We start from the raw sequence: 24,041 nt of genomic DNA on the forward strand, positions 1-24,041 counted from the left end.
CAAGGGAGGAACTTATTTTAACCCCACTTAACATGTTCACACCTTTAACTGCTGTGAGAGCAGGAGAGGAGAGGAGAGAAACCAACGAGGAGCCTAAAGTGGAATGGTTTGTTTCTGTCACTTTGGGATATGTAATTGAGGTGAAGAAAAAGAAATCACTCACTCTGCGACAATAGGTAACACTGCTCATCTTGGTTGACTTAAAAAGTGGGTTTATGACCTCAGGACAGTGATACACAGCAAGTCTTTGTACAACTTTGAAGGGCAATTAGGCTTGTGGAGTTTCTTAGAAAAAAAAAGTGTTTTCTCGACCTATGGGTCTCATTTGTTGATGTGGACCAGGGTATTTTATACTGATTTATAAATGATCTTCCAGACGTGTGCTTAAGTGTAAATATCCAAATGTATGCAGACGATTGCTGTTATTTTCACACATGCCAAAAATCCACAGGAAGCCTCCCAACTGTTGACAGCAACTATGACCAATGTACAGAACTGGGTCAAGGAATCTCATTTGCAACTTAATGCAAAGAAGACTGTCTGTATGATGTTCACCAAAAGGCCAACTGAACTCGAAAGATCAAACAATTTCTTGAAGGAGCTGAACTTGACTTGGTCAAAGAGTTTAAATACCTTGGTCTAACTCTGGACTCAACATTATCTTTTATCTTCTTAAAAACCATATCAAACGACTCAAAAAAACTGTAAGCTAAGTAAAACGTTAAAAAGTAAGACCTTTTTTGTCCCTCTATGCTGCAAAAATGTTTCTGGCCCCTCCTCCCCTGACCAATTTTATCAAATCCTGGTTTGTCAATGAAATGGCCACCAGGGCCGTAGCTCGCGGAGACTGTGAGGTGCCACGCTGGTGCACTACTTAAGGATGATCCACATTTTCAGTCATTGGAACGACATATATTGTAATGCTTTATCGCTCGACATAAGACACTCACAATCATGTCTCCTTCAAATTGCTTCTGTCCACATAGTGTTGTTTCTGCCTTTTGTTTTTGTTTTATCTTCTGTTAAATTTGTCACCTGATTAGGGACTACAGACGTAAATTAGCATTGTTGCTATAATCTGGCATATTTACATCCTCAATTGTTGAAGATGGTCATTAATATGCATTGTCCCTATCAAATAAAAATGAAATAAATAATAGTATAGTGCTGGTTTGAGGTTCAGGAACTGCAAATTTAGGCAGCTAAGCTTTACCAGTTCTCTACATAACATTATTTTGACCCTTAGGGATGATGTCCTGTATTCCTGTCCATAACATTATGTTAACCAGCCAGCGTCCTTAGACTGCGTCTTGTCCCATTAAATATAATGCACTATATAGTAAGTATCTAATGACTTCAAACTCTTTTTAATCTCCCTTGAGCTGTTACTTAGCTATTACCCACTGATTTCACAGTAAACTGCAGTGAAAATGTAGAATCAGAGTCACTTGGCGGCAAGTGCATTGGGTCTGCCTGTCATTTTGAATCTCAACAAACACCTCTGCAAATGCACTGTTAGTATGAGAAATAGACACAATGGCTATAATTGACCTCAGCCAGGAAGTATACGTTTTTGCCGGAGTTTGTTTGTCTGTCTGTCTGTTATTGACCAACATAACTGGAAAAGTCAGATTTGGATGCAATTTTCAGGAAATGTCCGCAATGGGACCAGTGTTGTTTTTGACAACCATCTTAGATTTAGTCTTAGTATTAGTCTTTTGGACTAAAATTAGTTTTAGTCACTTCAGTCTTGCTGTAAACTCTCTTTTTTTCTCCATCTCCTCTTGCTGTATCGCTCACTCATCTCCCTGTCTGTCACTCGCTATTTAGCTGGATGCACAGATTTGATTGGCTTTTAGTGGCATCACGTGGGATGGCTCAAGTCGAATGCAATTGGTCAGTGGATTTCTGGATTCGCTCAACCAGTACCGTAAAGTCTAGAGAAGCTGCGACGGTCAAAATAGAAGCACCTCGTCAACATTTAAAATACTTAAATCATTTATTCACTGTAGGTCCAGGTCCGTACAGGACGGCATCTGGGCCCGGACTCGGACCGCGGTCCGCCTGTTAGTGACCTCTGCACTAAAGGATACCTGCTCCTCCTCCTATACATCACCCTATGCCCTTATGACCTTTATTCAACCCTCAGTCTCCCTTAGAGAACACATCAAAGGACAAATGCTTAATCTAAACATCCACTTTATGGTCAGCTGATGATCCATCTGAGCAGGCAATGGTCAGATAAAATCTGCAGGCTTCCGTCATAAACTTATGTGTAGGCCATTTTAAACCCAGTTACATTGTATGTGAACACAGACTTAAACATATTTGCTGTGTTAAGGTGTGTAATACACTTCACCCTCAGCTGGAGAAGTAGAACAACCTCCGGTGTTTGGGACCCTTGAGTAACTGCTGTCACTCAGCCATCACCTGCCACCCAGTTCTGTCATGAAACCCTCCAATGTACCATCACCACCACTGAGACCAAAGCTATTAACACTCCTAACCTCCTGAGGGCTCGCTTGAATTTCTTTAATTCAACTTTTTTTCAACTAGTACCCCTGGTTATTGTTTCTTGATTTAGTTTACAGCCCAACCAGCTAAAATAAGTTTGTTAATGCTATTTTATAGACCTTATATCCATTAGTAGCTGACTGTGCCCCAGTGCACAAAGCAAGGACTATAAAGACATGGTTTAAAGCGGAACTAGACCGGATGTTCCTATTATCGCTGTTTTTTTGGTGTGTATCTGCGTCATTACCTTGTTTATGAAGCCCTGACGGTTCGAAACAAACAGTTCAGCCATTGCTGAGAAGGCTGTGTTTTATTGTAATCTCGGGGCTCAACGAGATCACTGAAAATCCCGTAATAGTTACGTAAACAGCGGTTCTCCTGAACAACCGATCGTCCTGCTCCGGGCGGTAGTCCGGGCACATCCGGTTACGTACATTGAACCGCAGAAGAAGAATAACGTCCGTTGTGGAGGTGTTTCACGAGCAACAGTGTCTTCAGACTCTGGATCTGACTCCGGTTTAAAGTCATAAAAGGGACTGCGGCGGGGAGACGTGACGAAGCTATTTTTAAACACTGTTAAAACAATGTTTTGATAATGAGGAGCAGTGCATCCGCCTTTCCAGAGGGGGGCGCTGCGCTTCTGAGAACGGATGTGCTGGATAGTACTGGCCAATCACAAGACTCTGTCTTCTGGGGGTGAAAGTTCACTCTGAAATCTCGCAGCAGAAAAATACTGTCAGAAAAGAGGATTTCTATCGGCTAGTTCACAGCAACTAGAAGGTTTTTTACCATAAAAACAAGTTAATATATGTAAGTAGACCTCCATAACTAACATATATGTGCAACAGGACCACTCTATGTGACCTTTAAATAGTTTGGTGTGGAAGAACTTGACTGAACCACACAGAGCCCTGACCCCTCAACTGGGATGAACTGGAATAGATTGTAAACCAGGCCTTGTCGTCCAACATCAGTGCCTGACCTCATCAATGCTCTACAGAATGAATGGGCACAAATTCCCATAGAAACACTTCACAAAATCTTGAGGAAAGACTTCCAAGAAGTGTGGACGCTGTTATAGCTGCAAAAGGAGGAGGACAGACTCTATATTAAAATACTGTATATGTATACAGTTACCCTCTGTATACATACCCTCCCAACTCCAGACAAAGTTAGTGACGAATGAAAGCCAAAACACAGTTTTCCTTGGTTTTCTGACTAGGATTAGCTGTAACACGGTGTTTTGAATGCAGTGTTGACTCTTGCAGTATGGATGATGCAAGCACCTTGGGTCTAACTGTGTATGTGCAGTAGAAATGTGACTCCCAACTGCATTATGTGGGTGCAGTAGTCTAACATTTAGTACAATTTCAGTTGTTTACATGTATGTATTAACACAATAATTACAACTATTATCTCATGTAAGTGTACTGTGTTTTCCCGACTGTGGAATCAGACAGGAACAATCAGCTCTAAATCTGTCTTTGTCTGGAACTGAAAACAAGCCCCTCGTGACTGGTCATTTAATTAACCTCGTCAAGCATATCTGCTGTAATCTCCAATCTGATTTCATCTGTTAATTTAAAACATTTCTTAACGAGGCCAGCCCCCCAGCCAATCAAATGTCAGGTAGAGAAGCATAAAGGACTTGGTTAATTAGAACTGTCATTAAATGGTCATGTATGGACGGAGCGGGAAGCTGGATTTCCTTTTATTACTTTTCCTGGGAAAAGTAAAAAAAAGTGTGTGTGCGTGTATGCATGTGCGTGTGCGTGTGTGATAAGAAGTCAGATATAGTATAGACAAAAATAAGACAGTCAGTAAAAGAAGAAAACATATTTAATTTATTCATAATAATAAAATGTGTCTCTTTCAAACTTTGTGGCAGCTTCATTTCCTGTCTGACAGGAAATGAGCGTCAACATTTCAAGTTATTCTCCAGCTCATATTTATCTGATAATATTCAGTCTCCCATGCAGGATTGCAATGTCAAATTATATTGAAGATCTGCACAGGGCTCACAGAATTTCATATTACTGCAAACATGTTAAATATGAAAAAAAAAAAAAAAAAAAGATTAATTATGATACCAATTCAAACCAGGAGTTTCTGTTAAACTTTAATTGTGTTTACTTTTTCATCTTTTTCTCATGATTTCCCAAAAGTAATCAAATAATGCAGTTACTATTATGGTTCAAGGCAAAAGCAGACTGTTTTTTTTGTTGTGGACAGATGAGATGTGGTGTGTGTGCATGTGTGTGTGTGTGCGTGGGTGTGTGTGTGTGTGCATGCGTGCGTGCGTGTTTGTGTGTGTGTTTGTGGGTGGTTGGTTGGGTGGATATTTCAGTCAATCCTTCAATAAAATTCAGTAATCTTGATTAAACATAAAGGATCACATTTGAAAATGAGCAGCATCGTCGTCACCCCAGCTTTTTCTCTGTGACATTATTACATTTTTAATATTGAGAATATTTTCACTGTTGTTCTTGATCTAACCAATATCGAGCAAGTTTTCATGAAGTAGGTCGGCCAAGTAGTTCCCACTTTAAGTACTGGGCCACTTTACAGGGTCATAAGATAAACCTGAGGGGGTGGTGCAGTAAATACTTGGGTAGAAAGGAGGAAATAAAGGTTTATATATGTATATTTATTTCTGAGCTCATATTCTTGGCATAAAGCAACAAATTACATGTGAAATCTGAGAAAATTAAAAGGGCACATACTGGTCCCAATAACATAGTTTCAACAATAACAAGTCATTAGGGTTTAGTGTCACCCTAAATGCTAAAGGGTTAAGTTTACCTAATCTAGCATGACGTAGTTCACTTTACCTTCAAGACTAGAAGTAAGGGCCAAAGAGCTTCATAGATTCTCTAACAAACTTTGAAGAGAAAGGTGAGGTTAGGGATATTCAGCAGTGTAACTAGTTTTTACACACTTTACCTATAAAGATCTAAAGTGATATACACAGTATATATTTATAGTTCAAATGTCTCCCTCTAACAGAAACTCGTTATTTTCTCACAAGTGAAAATGAAATCACAGCTCTATAGGCCCAGCAGTTGGCAGCAAGGACGGGATTATGGAGAAGCGTCATCATCCCATTTTCAGCTTCTCTAATAATAACAAGGATTCATAGTTTGAAAAAGGCAGGATGTGAGCAAATAGAGGAAATTAAAATGAACAGCCTCCCAGGTTACAGCTGGGCTGCCTACTTATACTCTGTGTGTGTGCATGCATGTGTGTGCGTGTGTGCACGCATGTGTGTGCGTGTGTGCACTATACACATGTGTAAGGCACCATCTGTTTCTCCCTGTGCAGATGCTCTCCCTTGGAGTCAAAGACCAAAAACTCAGCTGTTACCAAGACAACCCCTGTACATCCCATACCTGGTTCTAGTGCTTATGAGAGACAGAAACAGGAAGAGACAAGCAGATGGACGCAGTCTTTCAGTTTTGTCTAGTCTCTACTGAGCCTGTTCCAGTCAGTAGATGTTATCAGCCTCACCTTTAAGTCAGAAAATCCACTTGGTTTATGTGTTTATGATGAAACAAAGTGACATATTGTTGGTGTTCGTGGTCCAAGTAAAACCTTAGTTTCTGCATATATCCCTGAGTACTTTTTATAACCTGGTTAGACATAAAATACATATCACTTTTCCTACAATATGTTAGTATGTTATATATTTATTTAGTTTTATTCATTCTACAGGCTACTTTATTTCTTTATTGATGTCTCTCTTTGTATTCCCATGCTGCTGACGATGTGTAGGATTTCCTGGTGGAGAGTTAAGCGCACCATCATAAAAGCTCTAGACCACTAATAGATGATTGATGTTAATGTGTTTCTTTTGGGGATGTATGGTGATTCATTCTGATGTCATCCTATTCCCTCATACTGTAAATCTATCACCAATCGTGGGCCTGAAAATTCATATGGCTGTTTAACAAACAAGCAAGGAACTGTGTGGCAGTTAAAAGTTATTTGTGTCACCTTACTGTATTCTCCACCTGCCACATGTATCTCATAACAGACCTAGGATTCTAGACCTGTAAGACTGAAAACCACCATTATGTGACAAGAGTTTTAAGCAAAAATCGCATAATTGGGACTTTAAATTAAAGCCTGGTAAGTGGTTACACTCTGACTCTGGAGAAGCTGTCTTGACTTATTTGGACCACTTGTCTTTTTTCAGCCACGTGCAGCTCTTGCAGTGTTTTAAAGTAAGTGGAAAGGACCACTTGGTTAAGTCCATGTCACTGGAGCACACTGCTGTTGTCACAATTAAACAGTGTGCTTATGCAAGCCCGGACCGGCTGCAGCTGGCTGTCAGGAGGAAGTAGCTGCGGCAAAAAGAGAAGCACACAACGTGTAACCTGTAACATGATGAAAGCATATAAACCCTTACATCAGTGTCCCCCTGTGGTGCTGATTGTCTGTTAAGGTCTGTGCCCATCAGATGCATACACTGGTTGTGTGCTTCATATTCACAGTTGAGTTGAGTCAGCGCTTAAACGTTTGCAGACAAAAATGGGGCTGGAGCAGATAAGCAAGCCTCCTTCCAAGAAGATAGATTTTTTTTTAGCACAGGGTATACAGGCTGAACAGAATTGCAAAAGAAAGGTGGCATGTTATCTGCTGTTTAAGCCATCATTGGTGCTGACAGAGATGCAAACACATACAAGTCTGCCGAGAAGAGATTATCTGAAATCCATGTACACATCATGTCTTATGATGTGCAGAAACTCCAGCATTATGTCAACATCCTCAGGCATATTAGCAGCTCTCAGGGTGAACTGCCATGGCCAACCAAAACGATGGACCCACTAAATGACAAACCTTCAGTGTCTTTCCCGCAGCTTTGATTGTCTAGTCAACGTCTGTTTCAGCTCTATTAGATGAACTTATGCTATGTTTCCATCATGGCATGGTTTAAATTGGTACGGTATGGTGGAGTTTGGAATGGTAAAGCCCTGGGTCAGGCTTGCGTTTCGACTGAAAGCATTACCTTTACTTGAAAGGCAGGGTGTGGGCTGTGTGAGATGACATCAAATGCGACACAACAGAAAACAACACAACCGACAACAATGTAGGACATCCAGCAGCTCTTTTTTCCTGCTTGTTGTGTGGCTGTTTGTCTCAACAAGACGTCAAGCTTTGTATGAGACTGTGGGCATTGCAGAAACACCAGTCGCAAGGGAGTAATGTTTTTTTCCTGTTGACTGTTGTGGGTGGAGCCAGTCTAGCTTGACCCTTACCCTACGGTGCCATTTTACTCTGGTACTCCAAGGGATTTAATTTTTTTCAATGACAATCAACTGACAGATAATAACAGATAAAATAGTTTTTTCTGTAAATCTTTTCGGTTTTGTGCAATTTTGTGTATCCTACTGTATTTTTCAAAATACATGAGACATGAGAATGTCTTCACTAGAAGAGTCATTTGCACAACTTCCGACACAGGAATCAAACTGAACAACTGTAGATCACTTAAGACTTAAAAAAAATACTGGAAATGCATTAATCTCCAACATTTAGCACAGGAAATGGCTAAAATCTCAATATTTAACAGAGGAGTCTGGTGTATTTAGTGACAGCAAAGCTGGTGATTCTGAGCCGAATCACAACCTGTTCAGCTGTATTTCTGATCTTTTTAACTGATTCTAATGATTCAGTACATCAAAAAGAACTGCTTTCCTTGTCACTTGTTTGTGTTTGTGTTGCGTATAAAATGACATCATGGCAGTTTCATGCAGCCGTGATATGACGACAATGTCCACGTTGAGGATGTACTATACTCTGGAAAACGACGTGCCTGATACCAAACCGTGTAGAGCCGAGTAGTGCAGAACTGTATAATGGAAAAGCACCATAAGTGTCTCAGTATTTTTTATTTATCTAGAAATTCTTCGTCTCTATATTTTTACAAGCCGACTACGGCTCACACGTTCTCAACACTATAACCGTTATCCTTCCCCAGGACAAATCAATTACTTCATATTGTATAAATTGTGAAATTAATATCCCTTGTCAGTCTTTAACTACTTTGAATTAAATTGGTATGTAACAATGATTTTATAGATGATCTAGTACGCTAATTAAAACTTTTTCATCTCTACTGGAACATTGCACCCCTGCGACCACATGATTTCCAGGGGAAAATGAGGATTCAATTCAATCACCCTTGTTTAACGTTCATCTGGTAATAAGTAGGTCATGGTTTAATGAAGGGGCTGAATCACAGATGACATGAAATGTAAAAATATATCACATGTAAGTCTGTAATACCAAGTTTATTAAATAAGGTCCTCTTCTGGTCTACGTACTTGTCAAGTGATCTGATGCAGGATTCAGTGTGTGTGTGTGTGTGCGCGCACGTGTGTGTGTTTAACACCAGATTTTCTGTGATTCATTTCCCTCATTAAGGTCTGTCCTACTTTTTCCCTACAATCCTTCACCTGACTCTTATCTGCTCTTGCTGCTTGTCATTTCCTCTCTGCATACACACATATACTGTAACACGTTTACTCCAAAAAAATATATTAAGAGTAAAAATATTATTCTATTTTTAGGGAAGACTGGACAAGAATCAAAGATGTGGAATAGAATTTGTGAATTAGAATTTTATGTTGTCGTTCAGCTCAGGCTTCAGTTATCTTCAATGTTTCAATCACGTTATGGTTCGGTTTGGTACAGTACAGTATATAATAGATAGGTAAAGCTGTGAGTCAAGGTTTCGTATAACAGTACCTTTACACGGTAGGGTGGGTGTGGGCTGTGCCCGATGGCTGTGTAGTGTGACTTGACTAGTGCAACGACAATGGCATTGAACGTAACAAAACAGACAACAATGGAGGACAACCAGCAGCGATTTTTTTTCTGATTGGTTTGTGGATGGAGCTGGCTCCTTTCGATGTGGAGGAGCAGCGGCTCTACTCCGAGCTCATCCCGGGTGACAGAGCTCTTCACCCTATCTCTAAGGGAGCGCTCCACCACCCTGCGGAGAAAACTCATTTCAGCCGCTTGTATCCGGGATCTTGTTTTTTCGGTCATAACCCAAAGTTCATGACCGTAGGTGAGGGTAGGAACGTAGATTGACCGGTAAATCGAGAGCTTTGCCTTTCGGCTCAGCTCCTTCTTCACCACAACAGAAAGCCTTCTCCGAGTCCACAAAACACATGTGGACTGGTTGAACTCCCATGAACCCTTGAGCACCCTGCGAAGGGTATAGAGCTGATCCTGTGTTCCGACAAAAATACTTCAAAACTAATTACTGTTTTATCATGAACAGGAACAAGCCCAGTTCATCTCTTAAAAAGTAAAAGTATTAATAGCAAAATTAAAATCTAAAATAAAAAGAGCAATAACCAAAAATATTAAAAAACAAACTTAAAGCGGACCTAGACCGGAAGTTCCAATTGTTTTTCGTCATTTAACGTCATTCAAAACAGTTCAGCCATTGCTGAGAACGCTGTGTTTTATTGTATTCTGTAAAAGTCATAAAAGGGACTGCGGCGGGGAGTCGTGACAAAGCTATTTTTAAACACTGTTAAAACAATGTTTTGATAATGAGTGGCAGTGCATCCACCGTTCCAGAGGGGGGAGCTGCACTTCTGAGAGCGGGTGTGCTGAATATGTCACTTCCGGGTATCGGCCAATCACAACACAGTCTGTCTTCTGGGTGTGAGAGTTCATTCTGAAACACCGCAGCTGAGGAACTGCATGAGAAAAGAGGGATCGGCTCGTTTACAGCAACTAGGAGGTTTTGTAAGTAGACCTCCATAACTAACATATATGTGCAACAGGACCACTCTATGTGAGCTTTAAAAGGAGGACCCTCTTCCTCCCTGTCACTCCCTACCTCTGTCTGACTTTCTGAATCTGCAGCAGCCTCCTCCTCTTCTCCCTCACTTATTTGTTCATCTCCTTCTGTGGTCTTCTTCTGCTTTGAGCCTCCTGGTCTCTCCAGTTCACTACCTTCTCCTTCATTTCCCTCCTTCTCTTTCTGCTGTGCACTTTTCTTACTAAAAACAATTTCAATGTCCCCATTTTCTGCTCTGGTTATCCTTGTATCACTACACTGTAGGGCCATGTAGCTAATACGTATAACAAATTTAAATATAGCAACTTTCTCAACTCAACTTTATTTATAGAGCGCTTTAGACAGCCATAGCTGGGACAAAGTGCTGAACAATACAATAAATAAAAACATGGCTCATAAAACATAGGGTTAGAGACGAAATAAAAACAATAAAACAACATATATATTAAAACAATAAAAATATTTAAGCAATAAAACTGTAAAACAATAGAAATGTTCAAACAATAAAAAACAATAACACTGTAAAACAATATCAATGTTTAAACAATGAAAACAATAAAACACTAAAACAAGAGCAGAGTCTCATGCTGATTAAAAAAATCCACTATCATGAATTGGTGCATGTGCAAATAAGAAACAAATTGAATCATTGTAATTCTATAAAACTAGAGGCTCATGAGGTGAGCAACAAACTCACTTTTTCTATTAAATCTGTTAAATCTATTTCCTGGAAATGACTCTTCGTGGAAGGTGAGACAAAAGGGTGAAACATTCTGTAATCTGTGGAAGAAAAAACAGTGATGTATTTTATCTTAATCTGAATGTCACAGCTGTCAAAATCTGTTGGACGAAAACTTTCCCCCCCTAAATTGCAGCGTGGTTTAGGTATGGAGTAGCGTAAATCAGAAAATGTTCAGATGAAGAAGATGGTGAATAAGAGCGGGGAGAAAAAGAAAGCTCTGTTTTAGTGAGGAGAAATTGAAATCGAGGCGAGAACGGGGGAAATCAAAAGATTGACAAGTGGAGAAGACTAATGACGTGATTAACATGCTTCAGTACTTATGGACAAAGACATGATTTCCCATCACCCTTTCTTCCTTCCTTTCACAGTACATGACTCAGAAATATCTCAGATTATTTTCCACAGCAGTTCTGGGAACTTTTCATCATCAGGATTGATATCAATCACAACAGGATGCTCTTTTCAATTTCTTTTAACTTTTAAGAAAAGTCTCGGGAGACTAAACAACCTCACAATCAAGATTTGAATCCAATGCTGTGCCCTTTGTGGGAAAAAATGCAGCCTCTTAGTGTTGTGTCTCAGAAAATATTCCCTTAATAATAATAAATAATTCAATTTTTTTTATTATTATTTTTAATGAGGGCTTTCATAAAATCACATAAACTGTGATGGCTGCAGAATTGACACTTGACAGAACACTGGCCCATGATGAAATGCTTCAAATAGTTAGAGTCACTGATATTCATGAATGTCTGGTATTTGATTTGTAAATAGCCTTTTTCTCATCGAGAAGACAAGATGGACATGGTAAATGTGTGTGTTTATGTGTGATTTCTGGGAGTTCTTAGAGTCTAGATTCCCTATAGTCCCACAAGTTTTCACATGAGTATATATTGAGTGTTTTTAAAAGCACTTTACAAATAAAAATGTATGATTATTATTATTATTATTGTCAGTTCTCTTAACCAACTTTCCATCGCATATTGGTATGAATGTATTTTTAAGTCTCCCCTGTGATTAGTTTGCTGATTGATTGGATGATTGGATGCAGGAAGTATATGAGAAAAGTTTATCATACCTCAGATTGAAAAAAGAAGAAAGAAAGAAAGAACGCAAGGGCAAAGCTTTAATATTACACATTACGGATCCATCCATCATTTCTACCGCTTATCCTTTAACGGTCACAAAGGGAGCTGGATCCATTCCCAGCTGATTTCAGACAAAAGGCAGGGTTCACCCTGGACAAGTAACCAGTCCATCAGTGAACCTGAGCCCAATCTGCATGTCCTTGGACTCTGGGAGTAAACCACAGTACCTGAGGGGAAAATGCATTCTCCACAAAGGCCCTGAAGGAAGCATCACCACACTGCGCTAGATTATACATTACAATGTGATTAACTCTTACTATAAGGAGAGCTGATTTAGCACTAACTCTTGATCGCATTTGAACTGTATGTCTGCGTAAGACAAACATTTACCTCCACAATCAATGGTGTGACTTAATATAAACCTCCATGTTTAGCGCAAATAATTGTTTCCTTATTTTATTTTATTTTTTTAATGTATTAATTTGTATCAGTTTGAATATGGTCTGCATCATAGACAGGAAACAGAATGTGGCCACATGAGTCCCCACAACACCTCTGAACGCGATTGTGTGATTGGAAGATGCATTCCAGAACACAGATCACACGTTTCCATTAGGAAAACTATCAATCTTGTACCATTTGAGAACCGTACCAGAGTAAAAATGGTACAGTAAGGTCAGCGCTCGACAGTCAGCTGATTGTGTGACAGACTTTCTTGTTGTTTTGCAGGAAATGAGCGCTGCTGCATGTCCTCTGTTGTGTTGTGTTGTGTTGTTGTCTGTCACATGCAATGTCGCTGTTTGTTGTCTTCACACTGGTACGACATCCATACCTCGACACCTGACCTAGGTCTTTACCATTCCAAACCGTACCATACTGTACCAAACTGAACTGTACTGTGACACATATATGTCCACCCTGTTAAATATTAGAAGGAGAAATGGAAATGTTTTTTTATGATAAAAGATTTAACTAATGTTAACATTCAACTGATTTTGTTTAATTGATTTTACATATAGCTATATATAGTATATTATATATAGTAATATTAATGTCATAACATTCCATAGTATCAAATAAAGAAAATTCCCTGTGATCTTATTTGAAAAGTGCAGTGATGAGCCTGGAGCAGCAGAAGAGTAAAAGGCATCCCTCTCACTGTCAATTCCACATGCACATTCTTGCTATCTTGCTATAATGTATATATGGTACATGGTCTGGAATCAGCTCAATTTGTGTCATGTGACTTATTTATCACATAGTATTATGCAGTGTGAGTTCCTCCACTTCTGTTCGCACCAAGGAAAACATTGTCTAGGTGCGATCGCACTCAGCAGCAGCGTGAAGTGATGATGCACCAGCTTGAGAAAGCTCCCATCAATCACTTGTACAAAGTCTTTCTTTTCGATACAGAGGGCAACAGCACAGCAATTCAGCCCTTCAGAGGTGTTGGTCCTGCTGCTTTAGACACAAGTATGCTGCAGTGAACCTGCTGCAATGAATTTGAGACTGGATATCAGGACGAGTGTGTCGTGATTGCTCAAGATTGTCTCAAACAGAGAGACGTGTACAACCACCGACTCCACACGCTCGCTTGTGCCGCGCTAGTACAAGGAAAAACTGATGAATATAATCACGATAACATGCGGTGAACACAAACACAGCCTCAGGGTGCTAATCAATTTTTGTGAAGCACACACACACACACACACACACACTCAGGCTAAACTAATTTCACTCTAATCTAGGTTATTTTGTATCTGTTTACAGTGCGTGCATATATACATGTGTGTGCATGTGTGACAGGATGGTGCCTGCAAAGAAAAAACACTTCCAGGATAGTTTAGGCTTTTTTGACTTTGGAGACAAACACAGATCAAAGCCCCCTGTCTTCCCTCTTTCCACCAGTCACAATAAATGATGCAATTGAAGCAAACAACCAAAATATAAGACATTTGCACATGAAACAGCTGGATTTTTCTCTTGGCTGAGACAAAACCCAGTGTTCACTCAATCTAACCAGTTTATGAAATGTTTTACCCCCAATTGATCTAAAACATTTTTTTTCTATTTTTTAATAAAAAACAGGTAATTTATGCATGGGTCACCTTACAAAAGAACAAGCCCAGCATATAACTGCACATACGTTTCTTACTCGCACTGAATGGAGGTAACCGTAAAATTTTAATCTGTGTTTTGGTGTTTGTAATTTTTAACCACCTGTCTGACAATAAATATAAACACAATTTTAAAGTGTAAAATTCACTGATGGTGCTTGACTGTGCTGATAGAGCTATCATTATGATAATACCGCAGTCTATGATAATTATCTGCTAATTGACTGCATGGTGAAGTAGTGCTAATTTGAATGCTCATTAATACTCCATCATCACCACTGATAGCTGTAATCACAGTGGGGTGCTTTCAAGGTCTTAGTAGGGTGTGTGAGAACGTGTGGATGGCCCACACACAAATGTGAATAAGAGTGTGTGCGAGTGCTGGTATTATTTTTGCCAGCAGTGGTGCATTATTCCCTCCAGCAGTAATTTAATACATGTATTTAGACACTGTAGACAATGTTTTGTTTTCATCCCATTTCATCCCAAGAACTATTCCAGTCTGCTGTACATCCTGGGGCTTTGTGTTAGCTAAAGATCTGCCACGTGATCCAACATAACTGATCTGTAATCCAAGAACTGGTCTCCATTACAATTAGGTCCTTCCCTACACATTACAATGAGTTGACTACCAACTTGCAGAAAGAATATTATTTTGAAAAGTCACAGGGTCAATCATGCACCCTGAGGTACACCTATACCCTATACAATGAGGACATGGTTTTCCAGTTTGCTTGATGAGGCCAAGCAGGGAATAAGAATATATTAAATAGCTACCAAGAGGTGACTCAGCTGCCATTGAATTGAAGTCTATGGGACAATTACTTAAGTTCTCACATGATTTTTAACATCTGAAAACATTTTCCTGGGGAGTTGATGGCTTCAATCCCAAGTTTGGGGTCTTCTCCAGCAGCACATCTGTTTGGTAAACTATGTTCAGATTCAGAGAATTATAGACAATCTATAGGTCCAATCTTAGTCAGCTCATCATCAAGCTCTGCAACAGCCTCATAATAACCCATTCCTTTGAATCAGGTGTGTTGGAGCAGGGCAACATGTAAAACATGCAGGGTGTCATGGTCGTCTCTGAGGACCAGGATTGAGAAATACTGCCAGTGGAGAATGGTTGCAGGTGACATCTTTGAATTTCCAGATGTGAAACTTTACCATGGCACTGGTCAAATCATAAATCTTGAGACTCCAAAACAAGAGTTCAGATACTTGGGTGATGTCACAACCGGTTGCAATTTGGGCAAACACTAAGAAGACATCTACAGTGGTTCCTAGGCAGCAGGCTCTGTGTCTGTGCTTCTTTATTTAAAGTTTGTTTTGTTGTAACTATGTTTTTTCCTTAGCTCGGAGGAATTTGACAGCTTAGTTTGTCATTTTGTAACAGTGTTGTTTTGTGTGTTGCAGGTATGCCCCTCAGTCTGGACTGTAAGGCTTTCTTTGGCTATAGTGGTGAAAACAGAAGGCCCATCATCTACTGGATGAAAGGGGAGAAGTTTGTTGAAGAACTAGCAGGACACATTAAAGAAAGTGAAGTCAGGTAAACACACACACACACACACACACACACACATGCAGCATTAGCAGTAAATGTATGTCCCTGTCTTTCATGAAAACTAACCAAAACGATGTCAATGACATGGTTTATAGTACACACATGATGGTACATGTGGCCAGTTCTGTCAAGGTTTTTTTTTTGGAATCACTTTCGTGAAAACACTGCAAGAGAGCATCAATTACACCCACTCAAGTTTACAGGTCTCTAATGTTAATTAATTTGTGAAAGGACTCGACTCCGGCTGCACTCTTCACACTGTCAGCATCTAATTCATTTACTCTCTTGTGATTTATGACTCACTGAGGCCTCTCTGACACATTTCTTCCCAACTTTCCAAAAGAATTATGAATACTATTAATAATGTCAAATTGAATTCATTTTCTCCCCTACTGTGACCAATTACACCGGTCTCTATTGGGACACACCTTGATTGTCTGGTAGGGATCAAATATCTTTAGTGGTAACCTGGTGGATCACCTTGGAAACTAGAACTCTCGTGTTGTCACACTGGGAAAATATGTGAATGATGTTGCTCTTTTTATGCTGAACAAGCTGAATTTTTTTTCCAAGGTTTTCAATGCTCCCGAGTGTGAGCTGTGCAGTGCCAAATGTGCTCACTACCTTTAGAAAAACAGCTGAAAAAAACACATTTTGTAGACAAACATATTTGAGAAATGAATTGGGCTAAAGTGATTCCACTGCTTTCAAATGTATTTCATATCTAAGGCATTCACAGCATTAGCAATTCAAATAAACGGCATGTACGGTGAATAAATCATGATGGCCAGGAAAAAAAAAAATGATGAGGAGAAACAGGTGGACTCAGCATGTAGTGATGATGATGAGCTGTCAGTTCACTTAATTAAATGGAAAGGAAAAGAAATTCCAACACACTGAAGGAGAGAGGAGAGCAAATGTCATGACTGAATATATCACGTCTGTGAGACAGTTTGAAGATTTGAACTTGAAATTTAAATCTCTTCACATTTTAAAGGAAGCCCCAGTCGGCTGCTGATGTGAAAGCTGCATTGACTGGAAAAAGTATTGTCAACATACAAAAACACATCTGGTGTGCAACTTAAAGACCTATGTATATATCAAGAATGACTAAAAAGAGTAATTTTATAGTTTTATAATTTTTAGAATTATCACATGATGTCTCAGCAGCACCAAGACACAGATTTAGTACAACAGTTCTTGGAAAAATCGTTTTATCATAGTCATAGCTGTGATAATTTAAGTGTTGTGGGTGTGAGAGACAGAGCTGTGCAAAGAGGATTAAGAGCAAATAAATGTGGGTTAACTTGAAAAGTCCTTTGCTGTGCTGCGATTACTCCAATTGCAAAATCACTGAGCAACAACATTGTACCGTGTAATATCTGCTGTACAATGTAGGATTAAACATTACACTGTGGTTTAATACAAACCTGGGTTTTTATTTTCTTAGATAAGTGTTGTAAGAAAGTTAACATTTTGGAAAGATTGGTTGCCATTTTGTGGCATTTAGTTAATCTAAAACATGATTACATCCATAATGCTATACTGGTTACCCTTCATTACATATTAAAACCACAATTGGTACAACCAAGTACTGTAGATCAAAGCTGAACCACCAAACCATGCTGTATGCTCCAATACTTTACAGCAGGTATTTTTTGTGTTGTAATTTTACTGTTTACTGGCTTTTACTTTTAGTACCATGTTTTAGTAGTTACACACAGACAGCAGCAGTTTAGATCTTCCTCTAGATGTTTTTTTATTTCATTTCATTGCTTTTTCTGTTTTCATATTACTGTTCCAAATGCACTCCTCGACGGTGAATTCACTTCTGATATGACATCCGGTAAAAAGATATTGTGTCATAACCTAGGAAAGATACTTTTACAGAAATTGTGTCATTGCACATGAAGCTCGCAATTTTAACCACAATGCATTATCTGCTAGAAAACATTTTAAAAAATAAGCTCGAAGCAAAGTCCTGTCCTCAGCTCACCAATGATAATGTGAATGTTTATTCCTCCCTAAAGGAACATTCATGTGCATCTCTATCCTCTTACTCGCCTCACAGAGAGGTCAGAAGTCAGTGTCATCCAGGCAGAGGCAGGCAGAGGTTATTTTAGTGACACTCCAGCAGGACGGCCTCCCGCTGAAACCAAGGTTGTCTACTTGAGAAATGGTTTCTGTCACTGCCAAGCCACTTACTGGCCTCTGAACATGTTCACTCCCTGGAAAATAGTGTCGTAAGATAAAGAGAGCGGGACTGTGCATGAGTGTTAGTGTTTAAACTTGAAACGAATCGTGCCCCGTGGTATTAAATTAACCTTTGCTTGATGAGTTCTCAGTCTTACTGTGCAGTCCTCTGGCCAGCTCTGATCAAATCTCATCATGATCCCAAATTTCGACAATCACAGTACAGCAGACACCTGCTGGGATACACATTAATCTGTCCATGTTTAGCACCCTCCACTCAGACTGCTGCTGCTGCTGCACCGGCTTGTGAACTGTGTGCAGAGGTGTTTGCTTGCGTAATGTGATTACCTTCAATTAACATTGCATGTTTCCCTGCAGTATGTGAGAAACCTGTTCACAGTTTTGTGAATTGCAGATTCACCCACAGAGAACCTTTTTCTTTTGAGATGATTCCACATGAATGTCCAAACAAAGCTCAGTCACAGTACATATGAGCAGTGTCATCGCTTTTACTGCACCTTTCTGCAAATCCGAGATGACATTTTACACTGCTTTTCATGTGCACTGTATTTGCACAGTTTGCTGTGGGGGTATTAGTTGAACAAATGCTCACAGCTGGTTTCACCATGGCAGCAGGGTTAGTTCAAGGCTAGAATGCCTTCATTAAAAGAAAATTATGATTATAATAATTACATTCAAAGGCATACAAAAACAACAAATTAACAATTACAAAGAAACTGAGCCACTCAAAGCAGCAAAAAAGGAAATGAAACAAAAAAGTAAAAGACCAGTCTTGTATAGCTAAAAGGGATACTTCAGTAAAAGTGCAGTGATCTTATTACCAGAGGATAACTTTGGTAGAAGTTGAAGTCAGATTTTAAAATATTACTTCAGTAAAAGTCTTAAAGTATATGCCATTTCCTGTACTTAAGTATCAAAAGTAATGTTCTGATATAAAATATAGTCAAGTTTTAGAAGTAAAAGTATTTTAAAAAGTGAGGAGTAAAAAAAATGAAAAAGACATACTAATATAAACCCTTGAGTGGCTAAAGTGAATGTTACCTGAAAGTTACTTATTTTTTATATATATATAATTGAGTTTTGAGTTATGGGGAGAAAGTTCCAGAAAATGGAGGCAGATATGGAAAAGGTTCCGCCGCCTCAGGTTTGGTGTCCCCCTGTGAGGGAGGAAGGAGCTCAGCTCCGGTCTCAAGGTTTCAAGCAGGGGTGCAATGATCGAGGAGATCAGCGAGAAAGCAGGAGGCAATGATTTTGAAGGCTCTGAGAAGATTGGGTAGAAGGAGGGTGGTAAAGTCACAAGAGCAAGACTAAGTCACAACGTAGTTAGATAAACATTTATCTTGGATAAACCCTAACCCATAAATGTCATTTTTAAAACATGCCAACCCATTTTTGGCATTTGGCCCAGTATGAGACACTTACACACTGGTGGCTTTATTATTTATCTTTTTATTTGTGCATTGTTTTACCTATTCTTTATGAGGTGTTTGTTTGTTTGTTTTAAATAAAATGTATTTTTTTTATTATTAAGTTGGAGGATGTTACATTAGCACTTCAGTTGACCTTATACAGTGGTTATATCTAAATCTGACCTTAAATCAAGCTTAAAGGTGCAAGGACTGACCCACACATCAGTTCATTCTCCTCTTCCTTGCAGGCTTTTAGAGTCTGACCCCACCATAAGGAGAAAGCTGTCACAAGTACTTTAACATATGCCTCCTTGCTCCCTCTGTCCTCCCTTTTTCATCTGCTTTCTCCTCTGCTCCACACTACATGTGGACTCCTGTTCACTTCTCACTTCACTTCTTCCTCCTCACAGGAATTTTAGAGGAGTCATTTGGGAGACAAATTTGCTTTGCTCCTCGTCTCTCATACTTTTGCCCTCTATCTCTCCGTATCTCTCTTTTTCGCCTTTCTGTTGATTTCTACTAAGTTAAAGCGGACCTAGAACAGAAGTACCGATTAACGCTGTTTTTTTTGGTGTGTATCTGCGCCATTACTTCGTTTATGAAGCCCTGAAGGTTGGAAACAAACAGTTCAGCAATTGCCTGAGAATGCTGTGTTGTATTGTAATCTCAGGCTCAGCGAGATTTCCGGTTACATAAACAGCATTTCTCCTGAACAGTGGATCCTCCTGCTCCGGGCACTAGTCTGGGCACATCCAGTTGACCATAAAAACAAGTTAATGTATGTAAGTGGACCTGATAGGACCACACTATGGGAGCTTTAAGAGAGAGGGAGAAAAAGAGCCAGAGGAAACACAAATTTCCCCTAATTGTTTATATGTGTTTTTCACTGCTTCTTTTTACTTAAAGGTTTTTTTTTTGTTTGTTTGTTTTTTTAAATGAGTAGATGTAAATACAAATTAGTTTTTTGCTCTCAGTGACTACTCTTCACTTCTCTTTGTTTGTCTAGGATCTTGAGGGAGCATTTGGGGGAGAAGGAAGTGCAACTATCCTTAACGTTTGATGCAGTGGAGGAGGCAGACCTGGCCAACTACACCTGTTACGTGGAGAACCATATAGGGAGGCGCGGTGGGAGTGCTATACTACAGAGGAAAGGTAGATTATTCTCTCCATTCCCTCTGCTTCCTCAGGATTTCCCATATTTTCCCCCATTAGTTAAAGTCCCACAAAGTTTGTAACAACTTTCCAACACATAATCATCTTATTATTGTTCCTTTGTGACAGTGGAAATCACAAAAAACCTACAGGTTTATTTTGCTCTGCTTATCTGTACAAGATACCAACACCATTAATTCTGATCGAACAAGTATATAGTGACACAGTGAAAGAAATCCAGGGCTTGTGCATTAATGCATGGGGCCTAGATTGGAGCCCTGTTGTACCCCATTCCTGTTTTTTATCAACTTAAAAGAAGATTAAGAAAGACAAATAAACAATTCTAAACAGAGGAAGAGCAAATGCTTTGTACCTTTGCTAATCCTGAAACATACAAAGCAAAGACATTTTGAAAAACAAACTCAAAATCTGAGTTATGAGTTATTTCGCCCAACCCTTCCAATGTCATTCATTGCAGCAGAGTCTGAAACCATGTTACATGTCAGGACAGTCAAAAAATATAGCTTAGCTAAGCATAGCTCAGTTAAAATACCCATCAATACAAATACAACTGGCACATTGTATATTCTCTCTTCATCGTGGACACAATGTAAATACATCAGTTGCCTGCATCAAATTATACATGTAACTTTGAAAGGCTTGTCGCATCATAAACCAGTTTTAATCTGTATTCAAAGCTTCTATAGTGTGTTCTCCCAGAAGAAGTGGTTTATTTGTTAATCTGGCTCACTAAACATAAAACTACGTCTGCTCTGGTTACCTGGGACATATTCCATCTCTTTAAATGGCTCTGTTAACAAGGAATACCCCTACAGCTCTGGAATTTATGCCACTTTTTATGGCCCAGTAAATATTTGTGGATGTGAACAGCTTCCAGGATAATTAAGATGTTAACTGTGCTTTCATTGTGAAATGTTGAAGATGTACATAAAGGGTCTTCTGAAAGCTTAATTTCAATCATTAGCTTCCTGCTCCCAAACAGCTATGTGTCATTTATATAATGTTATAAGTTCTATTCCCTTTCACGAAACACCTGTAACATTGATTTTCTCTTCACTTTCACACCCCATCTTGAAAGACATCGCTTTAAACTGGCAAATTCACATTGATTTGTTATAATCATGGTCTCAAATCCTTGTTGAGACCAGAAGGTTTTACACACTGGTAACTTGTTTTTTTTATTTATTTAATCTCTTTGTGAGGTGTCTTTGAGTGTTTTGAAAGGTGCCTCAAATAAAATGTATTGTTATTATTATTATGTTGGAGGATATTACACTGGGCCACATGGTTGATTTAGCACTCTTGCCTTTGCTGCAAGAGTTGAGTTTGCATGTTCTCTTCGTGTGTGTGGGGGGGTTTTCATTGGGTTCTCTGGCTTCCTCCCACAGTCCAAAAACAGTGCTGCTCATAACATGTGGGGATTATCCAAATTGGACAATTGTGTGGGTGAAAATCACCCAACGTTAGTGCTCTAGGTTTAAGGGGAATCTGGGATTTTTTAAAGCAGAACTAGACCGGAAGTTCCTATTAACGCTGTTTTTTTTGGTGTGTATCTGCGTCATTACCTTGTTTATGAAGCCCTGACGGTTCGAAACAAACAGTTCAGCCATTGCTGAGAACGCTGTGTTTATTGTAATCTCGGGGCTCAACGAGATCACTGAAAATCCCGTAATAGTTACGTAAACAGCGGTTCTCCTGAACAACCGATCGTCCTGCTCCGGGCAGTAGTCCGGGCACATCCGGTTGCGTACATTGAACCGCAGAAGAAGAATAACGTCCGTTGTGGAGGTGTTTCACGAGCGGCAGTGTCTTCTGACTCTGGGTCTGACTCCGGTTTAAAGTCATAAAAGGGACTGCGGCGGGGAGTCGTGACGAAGCTATTTTTAAACACTGTTAAAACAGTGTTTTGATAATGAGGAGCAGTGCATCCACCGTTCCAGAGGGGGGCGCTGCGCTTCTGAGAACGGATGTGCTGGATAGTACTGGCCAATCACAAGACTCTGTCTTCTGGGGGTGAAAGTTCACTCTGAAATCTCGCATTAGAAATACAGCGGCAGAAAAGAGGATTTCTATCGGCTCGTTTATAGCAACTAGCAGGTTTTTGACCATAAAAACAAGTTAATACATGTAAGTAGACCTCCATAACTAACATTTATGCGCAACAGGACCACTCTATGTCACATTTAAGGAAACATTAGCAATAATCAATACTGATCAATGCAGCAAATGTTTACATTATCTTTTAGTCGTCATTTTAGAAGTCGGCTCTGAGGGTCAAGAATGAAAAAGGCGTCATGGGGGAACAACAGCAGAACACTTCTGCATCTCTCTGTGCACAAATTCCATCGCTGCATCGTTGGCTGAAAGCTTACTGGAAATAGTCAGACTGGCTTATTGAAAACCAGAAAATGACCGTCATTGTTGGGCACATTACTTTTAAGTAATTATCTATAGTTACTAGTTACTTGTAAGAGTAACAAGTTACCAGGGATAGTAACTATTGCATTACTTACTACTTACTACGCCAGTCTGAAAACGCTACATTAGAATTTGCTGGGCTCGCCATTGGTGCGTTTGAGTCTTGTGTGTCGGTCTGCTTGTGTGTGAATGCCCGACCAACTCTGCTCCTAATTTGCTTAGCAGGAAATTTCCCTCTACTCTTCTCTAGAGGAGAAAAAGTTCCAATGATCTTAATATAGTAACGCACCACATTTTAGTGTCAGTAACGGTAGCAGAGTTGAAACGACTGAAACAGTAATGAGATTACGTCGCTCGTTTATTTTAGCGCCGTTATTCCCATCACATTTCCAAAACATTTATTGCAGTCCTGTTGTATCTTGCTTTGTATCTTATGATCGGAGAAAACTGTCTTTTTTAGTCAGAGGCCGTGGCTCAGAGAAAGACAGAACCGAGCATGACTATAAGAAAGAGACTGGAAAAACAGAATTGGAAGAGGACAACAATTGTCCCTGTCACTTCAAATCCCATTGGAAAAGAGAGTCACTTGACTATCCACTATATGAAATAAGTGTATGTAATGCAGAAAAGCGAGGGTGAAAAGTGGAAAGAAATAATGGAGATGAAAACGGCGAAGTAGAGTAGATGCAGGTAGAGAAATAAAGACTGGGAGGGTGAGGGGTGTGTGAGAGAATTGGGAGAGACAAAGTGAAGAAGAAATAAAGGAGAAAGAGAGAGGGGGACTAAAAACAGGTATTTTTTCCCTCTCCATCTAACTCCTGCTGAGTGCCTTGGGTGTCAAATCCATCTCACTATACTTAACTAGCACCCCAGGGACTCACACACAGGAACAAACGCACATTCAAAGAATCACGCAGAGACACATTCATAGGCCGTCAGGATGAGAATCCTTGGTTTGCCAGTCTTAATACATTAATGGC

At 39.6% G+C, this 24,041-nt stretch overlaps 1 protein-coding gene across 1 annotated transcript in view; it reads left to right on the forward strand.

Moving 5' to 3' along the window:
* The window catches only part of il1rapl2 (interleukin 1 receptor accessory protein-like 2), a gene marked incomplete at both ends in the record, with an annotated part of 340,998 nt that overhangs the window by 293,099 nt on the left and 23,858 nt on the right, over positions 1–24,041 (forward strand). Inside the window, 2 exons of the mRNA XM_083905913.1 lie at positions 15,700–15,832; positions 20,477–20,622. Coding sequence (XP_083762039.1) covers positions 15,700–15,832; positions 20,477–20,622 — 279 coding nt within the window. The remainder of the gene's footprint in view (positions 1–15,699; positions 15,833–20,476; positions 20,623–24,041) is intronic.

The sequence above is a fragment of the Microchirus variegatus genome (assembly GCF_963457635.1).
Source record: "Microchirus variegatus genome assembly, chromosome: 19".
NCBI classification, from domain to species: Eukaryota; Metazoa; Chordata; class Actinopteri; order Pleuronectiformes; family Soleidae; genus Microchirus; species Microchirus variegatus.